Genomic DNA, 10,447 nt, shown 5'->3' on the forward strand with positions numbered 1-10,447 from the left:
TTATCGGTTAACCCATTAAGAAAAAACTTTAAACCGTTAAGAACCAATAACCCGATAACAAAAGAAATCAAAACCGTTATCAAAACCACTAAACCAATAACCCAATACTATAAACCAATAACTTTCTTATCGGTTCGGCTTATCGGTTTCGGTTCAATTTTGAACAGCCCTAATTTGAAGCCTTTTTTGAAACTTCGCAGGTCGCTGAGGTGTGTATTAAGCGTGCTAGAGTTTTCAAATACGATAAAATGAGCTTGCATTAACTTTAAAAGATATACTTAGTTTCTATAATTTGTCTTTGAAAAAAAAAGGCTCAAATGCATATTTGTCTTTCAAGAAAATTTTAAACATGATCAATGAAAATTAATAATATACGAAGGAAAAAAAAGAGGCTCAGCTGCAACATTTATGTCTAATATCAGACTTGACAGGGAGACCCAAATCTCACTCACCAATTGTGCATTTATCATCACAGCACTCACGAATCAACGAGAATAATAATATACGAAGGAAAAAAAGAGGCTCAGATGCAACATTTTATGTCTAATATCAGACTTCACGGGGAGACCCAAATCTCACCAATTGTGCATTTATCATCACAGCACTCACGTGTTGCACCAGCCGGGAATCGAACCCGGGTCTGTACCGTGGCAGGGTACTATTCTACCACTAGACCACTGGTGCTTGTTGTTCCAAATCTTCAACTTGTTTTATTACTTCCTCTCTTTCTATTTATATGTCGTTAAGAATATATGGTTCTTTATTTTTCACATTTCACAAAATTAATGCATAAATGACACTATTCTTCCTATTTACCTTGATACTATCTTCCTCTACTTTTAATTGTCTTGTTGCGCTTTTGAAAGTTAAATTAGATTATATCAATTCAATATTTTAAACGAAAAATTTAGATATTCAAAAATTATACGAAAAGTACTACAAATTACTCCTTCCGTCCGGTATTGTTTGTCATGTTGCGTTTTCGTTTGACTCTAAAAAAGAAAACTATGACAATTAAAAGTGGACGGAGAGAGTAGTTATTATAGCGTTGGAAGTATGAATTTGACCAAACATAGAAAATTAAATGATTAATTCATGTTCATTGGTCAATTTAATTAATCAAAATAAATTTATTTATGTTCATTTATTGAAAATATGACTTCAAGAAATACTAAATAAGGGTACAATGGTAAACTTACATAATTCTCAAGAGACGTAAAATCTAAAATGGTGACATATAAATAGAAACAAAGGAAGTACTTCATCATGTTATTATTGAAGATATACAAGTTACCAATTCAAATATTCCTACAAAATAAAATATGGTTGATCTAGGACTTGCATATAAACAACAATATACCCCTGGAATCATACAAAGTGAGGTTTAAAAAAGGTAGAGTGTTATCTATTTATAAATCTAAATGTAATCTTATATACAATATAATTTTTCGATGAAAGAGTGTCAAGGTAAGGATGGGTTCGCCTCTGCTTATATAGTATAAGATATTCAAAAAATAACTGAACACATTAAGTAATTTATCAAATATGAATTTGTAAAAAGTTATGTTTGCTAATCTCTAAGGGGTTGTTTGGTTACTGGTTAGAGTTATGCAGGTATTAGCTATGCAGCTTAGTTATGTAGGTATTAGTTATACAGGGCTTAGTTATGCATGTATTAGCTATGGAGGGTTTAGTTATGCAGGTATTAGTTATGCAAGTAAAGTTATGTTGAGTTTAATTATGCGGGTATTAGTTGTGTGGATATTAGCTATGTAGATATTATTTAGTTACGTAGAGATTACAATACATGAATTATTAACTATTGAATATAAACTTGTTGTAAATTATTAATATATATTATTTACAAAATGATAATACATGCTAATAAAATGTGAAATATATTGAGTAATATATAATGCTAATATTTGATTAGCATATGTACCGTTAAAAAATATACAATCAATTTCTAATATTAAAAAAGTATTTATCTTTGCAAATCAATAAAAATGGTAAGTATATAAAAAGAAATGAATATAATCTATATATAATAAGAAATAAAAACAACACATGTTGATAGGAAACAATAAAGTTTTCAATTAAAAACAATAAAATAAATTAATAGGGTAAATATGTAATTTATCACTTTAATACATGTATAACTAATACCAACATAACTTATTCCACCTTCTACCCTGCATAACTTTATACATAGATTCCCTCATAAGTTATGTTGGTATTAGTTATGTAGGATTACAAAAATGCAACCAAGCATAGTATAAGTCATGTTGACTTTTCAACCTAATAAAAAATTTTTACCAAACATTGTAAAACTAATACAATATTTTATACATCAATAAAATGCCCTCTTATACCGTAACCAAATGGCCCCTAAGGGTTATTTAGTAGCTGGATAGCATTATATATGTGTAAGTAGTATGAGTATTGGTTATGGAGAAAACTAAGAGAAAATGCCATAAATAGTTCCTTAACTATAGTAGTAGGTCTAAAATGGTCCCTTAACTATACACTTAACATATATAGTCCTTTAAATATTCAAAAACTTGTCAGCTTTGGTCCCTTAACGATACACTTACCGGTTTTAGTCTCTTAACTATAAAGTTACCTATTTTAGCCCTTTAAGTATTCAAAAACTTATCAGGTTTGGTCTTTGTTCATTTCTTTAATACAAATAGTTTTAGGTTTATATTAACAAAAATATTCGTGAAATTAAATCTTTAACCCATTTTAAAAGTTGTTTCTCTATTCCCACTCCTTTTTCTTCAAACTACTGTTATAAAAAGAACAATAACGTCAACGATTCAAAATAAAATTAATGAGGAAACAAGATATAAGTCCTAATTTTATTCATGGAGGATAAATTTAAGCATATAATTATTTTAATGACTTGAACTCGCACTTGAATATTTTAATTAGTGTGAATTTTATTGAATTTACTCAAATTCTTTACGTAAAATAAAATGAATAGAATAATAAATCGATCTATTTAAAATTAATTAAAAGAATTACAAATATACCATTTTATAAATTTTAATTTCTAAAAAATTAAACAAATTCCTCTCAATGAAGTCGTTGAAGTACAAACTTTGAATTTAACGGGGAATAATTTTTTTTTATAATAAGGTTTAGCATATTCAATTCATTAGTAGCAATACATATGCTCCATTTTATCCTGTATTGAATAAAATTATGACTTATATTTCTTTTGCCTGTGAATTTTATTTTGATTCATTAAGATTAAAGTTATTCGCATAAGGTTAATTTGAAGAAAATAAAGCGGAGCGAGAGAAATAACATAAAAAATTGCTAAAGATTTAATTTGTTGAGACATGAATTCCGTTAATATGAACTTAATGGAAAAAGACAAAACCTAACAAGTTTTTGAATACTTAAAAGACTAAAATCAGTAATTTTATAATTTAGGGACTAAAACCGGTAAGTATATAGTTAAGAGATTAAAACTGACAAGTTTTTGAATAGTTAAAGGACTACTTCCTTCAAGTGTATAGTTAAGGGGCCATTTTAGATCTACTCTTATAGTTGAGGGACTATTTATGTTATTTTCTCGAGAAATTAATAATGTAGGTATTAGTTATGAAAGTATTTGTAATGCGAGAATTAGTTATGAAAGTATTAATTATGTGAGTAATAACTATGCAAATATTAATTATACAAGTATTAGTTATGCAGAGTTTATTCTACATCAATTGTGAGGTTTGACCACAATGCAATTATTCTACATCTATTGTATTGTAATTTTTATATACTTAACCGCATAAACTATTCGATGTCTATCAGTAAAATTCTGCATACAATTACCATACAATACAATAGATACATTGTGAAACAATGCTTGGATTGAAGTGTAGTTCTAACTCCATATGATGCATAGGCAGTCTCATTTGCCACAACTTTTCAATGTCTTCTCAAATATCCTTGTGTTTCTTTCAATCTCTTGAGCACACACAAATTATCTCAAATATCCCAACAAAGTTCAAAGTTCCAAGAACTACTAAGATGCTCATCTTAACACACTTTTCTCCATACACCAATAAAGACCCTTTTAAATTAAAAAAAAAATTCAGCAATTACATCAATTCACTTTAGAAACAGAAATATATCATTAACTATGATAAATATATTCCAAAGTAACAAGAAAAATATCATAAAAGAATAAAGTGAAAAGTAACAACAAAGTATGTAAGAAAAAAAAGAAAAAAGAATGAAGAATCCCAGTTTTTCTACATTTTCCTCCGTGTCTTGTTGTAATCACACTGAAGCTTCAATCCTTGGCTGAAAAGAGAAAGCACAGCTGAATTTCCCAGAACAAGCAGGCAATTCAGTCCACTCATTTTCAGCCAATTTGCACAAGAAATACCTACAACTCTCATCATCACTCGAACCAGAATTCGAAATGCAGACAAACATGTGTTCACTACTTCCGGTGCAGTTGATGTCCACTTTCTTGCTATAAAACTCATGTGAAATAGCTGATGGCATTGTCAACACTTGATTCCATGCCCATTCTTTTTCGTCAAATTTCCATATTCTGAGACTAGCTGTTTCAAGAAATTCAGATAGAACAACTGCTAATAGCTCTCCACCGCATCCAACTAAGTCGATTGAGTATTCGTGATGAAGAGGGAGCAATCTTGGGTACTCGAAAAAGTGTTTTTCAGTAAGATTGCAAGCTACCACTTTCCCCGAAGAGTTCAAGAAACAGAGGATTTCTTGTCCATCGCCTTTCGTGGTGGTGGTTATTGAAGAGTATTGTTTACATGGGTTTTTTTGTATTTCAGTTGCTACTACATTCCCACATTTGCTCAAGAAATAGAGCATTCGATCATCGTCATCGTCGTCAGTACTGCAGAATTGAGCTGCAGGGCAAGTGGGAGATTTCTTACTCAGAATTGCGGAGTCTTCCCAGCTATCAGTAGTGGAATCGTAAACTCTGAATGAAAGATTCGGAATTTCTCCGAAAATTAAGAAGAGTTTATACGATTCCTGAGTAGAAATCATTCCAATGGAAGAAAGGGTATCGGAATAATCCAATAAAGGAAGCTTGCGATACGAGGAAGTAACAGGGTTACAAATGAGGAATTCACCATTTTCGCCGTTATGAAAACAGAGCAAGCCACCAGAAGCAGCAACAGGGAGGAAATTCGACTGATTAAGCTTCTTTTCTCCAATAAAATTAGATGGGTAGGTGAGGAATTTCCAGTTCATATCAGCAGCATCATAAACAAATTGTTGTTGATTCTTGAGTTGAGATGATTGTGAAGAATCAACCATGTAGAACCAAGGTTGTCTTGATGGAATTTGAGAGCAAGCATGGTGGAAAACAGGGGAATTAGCAGCAGATTTCCACCTCTTGCTGACTGAAGTTAATCTTAGAAAAGTTGAAGTTGGAAGCCATGAAAGAACCCTTTCAAGAAGATCTTGATTAAGTTCATCCAATGGAAAAACAAGATGTTCATCAAGTAATTTCCTCTTAGAAGCCATGAAAGAGAGAAGGAATTGGATAAATTTGTAATGTGGGATTTGACATTAGAATGTAATGGAGTATATAAAGAGAGGAAAGTGAAGGGGGGAAGCTTCGTAAAGGATCTGTTATTTGCGTTGACAATAGAGTAAAAGTAAAAGTGAATTGGGAACACTTTATGGTGATGAAGATTTGACAAAAGAAGCAACTTTGGAATTATGTATGTGTGTTTTGGATATTGACAAACAGCATCTCATATTCCCAACTAATGTTAGGTTTCTTTACCATTCACTATCTAATACCCACCAATAGTTAGTGTAAGAAGTTGAACGATAAAAGAAGTACTGAAAACATATCTAAATATAAATTTGACTTAGAATGGGTAGTTTTGTTTTTAAATCACAGTTTTGGAAATATACATCTATTTAATTAACTAAATTTAAATATATATCTGACGTAATAAGCATATCAAGTGATTTCAAATTTTTGTAGAAGCGTGAAACACTTAATAACAAGTTGAAATTTTTTTAAAATTTATATATGATAGGAATTAAGAGATGTATTTCACTCATGTGACAAGATAAATGTGTAATTAAGTTCAAGCTGAAGTTCGAACTTTTGAAAAAAAAAATTAAAATTGTGAGGGAAATTTCCCAAGGAAATGGTCAAATCAATTTTTCAAATTCATAAAAAGAAATACCAATTTAATAATCATTCGAATGCATACTTGAACAATAATTTAAAATATTTTTTGAAAGAACAAAATAAGATCCATGTCCAAACAGGTTGACCGTGTGAACAATTCCAACAGAGTGGATTTACTCATTACAATATGGATTACTGAATTGACTATATATGATGGTATGATATAATTGAAATTATATTTTACTCCAATTATTATTGTGAGATAATTGTCTTTTCTTTTCGTAAGATTTTTCAAAATTAATTTATCTATTTTTAATTCTTTACATATAGTTATAGATATGTGAGAGTGTGACATACACATATTAGAATAGAAAATTAATTAACGATGGAGTATTATTTTGTTTTTCAAATATCTAAATTTATAGTCGTCGTACTAGCTATCGCATATACTATATACTGCGGTGGAGCTACACTAGGACAAGGAGTGTCACGACTCAAATAATACCTCCTTGTTGTAAAATTACATAGTGTATATAGAAGAAAATTTGGTTTGATAAATATATATACAATATTGACATTTTTTAATACAAGTTGAAAATTAAGGAATTGAGACCGCTTATATATTTTTACTTTATGATACTCTTTAATAAAAATCTTAACTCTATCACGAACCATAGTCTATACACATATCCTCATTATACTCCACCCCACTGTGCATTCTATCTTTTCAAATTATGTTTGTGAAATTAAATGAATATGATATAGAAAAACAAAAAGAAGATGGAGAGAGAGAAAAGAGAAGGGTCACGAGTGGGATAAAGAAAAGAAAAAGGGTAATATAATATAGTATAATAGGGCCCCTACCATTGAAGGGAACAATAAACTAACGAGGAAAAAGTCTCTGTCATCAAGGCGCCGCTACCTCTTTTTTCACTTTGCTTTATTTCATTCATAAAACAACAACACGCTGACTTGGGGTTGGCGGTGGTTGAGCTTCGGGTGGGCTAGGGCTTGGAGTCAGTACTTTGGGTGTCCTAGATCAATTTTTTGTTAGGATTGAAAATAAGCAGGTGTAAATGCGGAAGCTAGCAATGCAAATTTCGAAAGACCACGAATAAAAAGACAACGAGAAATATACCAAAAGATACAAAGATTTAACGTGGTTCGGTCAATCGACCTACGTCCACAAAGGAGATGAGCAATCCACTATAAATATGAGAGTACAAAATACAGAGAGAAACAACCTCAACCAATTCACTCGGAATACATGGGAGGTTCACACAAGTACAAGTGATAACGTATCAAGCTTGTGACCCACAAATTCTCCCTCCTAACCAAAACTCTCAAAGCCCTTAAGACTACATTGTGAATGCTGATTAAGTTAGAAGGAACATTCTTCTATTTATAGAGTCCTAAACCTTTTTATACAAGAAAATGATTATTCAATCCAAAACTTTTTTCTAAAAGAAAAACCTATTTATGGTAAGAAATTTAGGGCAAATAAAACCCAACATTTCTGACTCGATTTATCAAGAAAATAAAGATTTCGAGATATAATCACACAATGAACATGAATTTTTTTTTGGCTATGTGAATTTTAATATTGTTGCTAAGGTGTTGATTTTCCACCTAATAATTGTTTTTCCCTTTCCCTACGCTAAAAAAAAAGAAGGTTTTAACAAAAAGAGGGCATAGAAAAGATTATTACAAGGGCTTGGTAAAAAAAAAGTTATGTTTAATTAAGTAGTTTGTTCATGGCTAAATAAATAAGTTTGCATTTGACTCAAGAAAAGGAGAAAAAAAAGAAAAGGGAAACCTAACATTTGTCAATTCCAAGTAAAGCTGGGGTTGAGGAATCTATGCCTCGTGTTGCACCTACTTTTATTATATAAGAAACTTATGTGTGTACTTTGGTAGTTTGTCTTTTGGTTTTGTCCATTTAAAGTCAAATACTTAGACAACAGAATCCAAAGCTAACCCATCCAATTGACTTTAGATGCTCGAGGCTCAACAACAACAATAATATTTATTTATTAATTCTATTCAAATAAAGCCGTCAATTACGATATCTTTTTTTTCTCCAAAATTAATTTTTTCTCTCTTGCATAAGCCATGTCCACATTTGTGGGATATTACAAACTGTATGTTGTTATAGTGTGTCATACTCCCATCCCTTTTACTATCTTTCTTTCGATAATACTTTACTATCACATATACTACTATTATTATAACAATCTAAAAGTATTACCTATTTTATTTTTATTTAAGAGTTTTATATTATATAATAAGGAAACTATACTTAGATGTATATATTTTTGCTATTAGAGATATACTAAAATAGGGTAAACAGGTGAACAAGGTATTCAAATATCCCAGATACATGCGAATCACACCAAATACATATATCCCGCATCTAATGTGATTCGCATGTCTATAAGATATCATATACATAGGAGAGTGGCGAGCGAGATTGGATGAAGCCGAACGAGATTTATTATTTATTCCAATTACATGTAAATTCACTTGGCCACAGTGTATTCATAACAAATTATATATAATTTTGATCTCGTGTATCCTGAGATAGGACACATCAAAATCTAGTAAGATTCGTAATATAGACAGTGTGATTTATGTAAATTTAAATCTTTTATTCCCATGCCTTTTAAGAAGAAATTAATTAATTTAAAAAGTAATTTGATCAAATTATCTTTATAAAATTGATTTAGTTTCAGTTCGACGAAATTATCAGTCTTAATGATATTAATACAGTATATATATATATATATATATATATATATATATATATATATAGTATCAGTTAAGTGAAATTATCAGCCTTAATAATACCAATACAATATATGATACTGATTTAATATCATTTAAGTAAAAATTATTAGTCTTAACGAATAAAGGTACGAGCTGTAATTCTTTTAAAAGAATAAGTATTTTTTAAATTACTTTAAATCGTGATATAAACATGTAATTTTATGGCCCATTTATGCCCTTTTTACTTTTTAAAAAATCACATGAATAAATACATTTTTAAAAATAATTACTGATTTTAGAGATACTTTTTGTTTATTATCATTTATAGCAATATTGTGATAAATCTGTAATATGTATTAAAAGTGAATTATGTATGCAATATATTTAAATTATAATTGTTTTTGAAATATATTATGTTTATTTGGTAAAAAATTGTCACATTGCATTATAAGTGTATTAAACTGTGTGATAAATGTATTATCCATCATTAAAACTAGTATTATATTTTAATAATAAATTTATCTTTGTAATATATATTAAACTTATATTATAAGTGAATTAAAAGTGGTCAAATGAAAAAAAAATATTATTACTATAAATGATAAATATTTTTTTATTATAATATATTTGTGTAAGTTTCCCTTTTACTTTTTGCTTCTGAGGCCTTTCAAATTGAGTTGTAATTAAGATATTTGGTTACAGTTGGTTTAATGGATAAAGGTTAGGGGAGTGGTATAATCGGAGCAAGTTGAGAATAAATTGAATATTTTTATAAATTTCTTTTTGTAGTACACAAAAATTGGGTGCGATTTAATAAAATTTATTAATAGCTCAAACAAGCCTTGAGCATCAAGTAGGGGTACATGGTAGAATTAAACTCAATTCGTCCAATTTGTTTAAGTTTAACTCGTCTATTTATTAACTTAAAAAATTTTGAAATTTTTGACGTAGGAATCTGGATCTCCCTAAAAATTGTTTGCTATAGCACAAGAAATTCGTCTAAATGGGGGGTATGCGCACTTCGAGGCTCGTTTGACCTTGTAATGGGTCGGACTAGCCGTGAGGGCCAACTGGATGCATATCCAAGGTCTTAACGGACGTCCAAAATTTTTTTTGGCATTTTTGCCGTCGGAATTCGGATCACCCAAAAAGTAGTTTGCTATAGTACACGAAAATCGTCGAAATGGGCGGTATGCGCGCTTCGGGGCTCGTTTGACCTTGAAAATGGGTTGGACTGGACGTGAGGGACAACCGGCTGCATAGCCAAGGTCTTGACGGACATCCACAAAAAATGTATGCATTTTTGACGTCGGAATCCAGATCACCCAAAGATGGTTTGCTATACACACGAAATCGTCGTAATGGGGGGTATGCACGCTTCAGGGCTCGTTTGACCTTTAAAATGGGTCGGATTAGCCATGAGGGACAACTGGATGCGTAGACAAGGTCTTGACGGACGTCAACAATATATTTTGGCATTTTTGACGTCGGAATCTGGATCACCCAAAAAATGGTTTGCTATAGCACACGAAAATC

At 30.5% G+C, this 10,447-nt stretch overlaps 1 protein-coding gene and 1 non-coding gene across 2 annotated transcripts; both read right to left on the bottom strand.

Moving 5' to 3' along the window:
* Positions 1–613: 613 nt before the first annotated feature.
* TRNAG-GCC lies at positions 614–684 on the bottom strand. The gene has a single exon. It is a non-coding gene; the product is annotated as a tRNA-Gly (tRNA).
* A 3,121-nt stretch (positions 685–3,805) lies between these two features.
* On the bottom strand, positions 3,806–5,663 carry LOC107028012 (F-box only protein 13-like). The gene has a single exon (XM_015229064.2). The coding sequence runs from the start codon at positions 5,518–5,520 to the stop codon at positions 4,288–4,290; it is 1,233 nt and encodes a 410-aa protein (XP_015084550.1). The 5' UTR covers positions 5,521–5,663; the 3' UTR covers positions 3,806–4,287.
* Between the last annotated feature and the right edge of the window lie 4,784 nt (positions 5,664–10,447).

The sequence above is a fragment of the Solanum pennellii genome, chromosome 8 (genome assembly GCF_001406875.1).
Source record: "Solanum pennellii chromosome 8, SPENNV200".
Lineage (NCBI taxonomy): Eukaryota > Viridiplantae > Streptophyta > Magnoliopsida > Solanales > Solanaceae > Solanum > Solanum pennellii.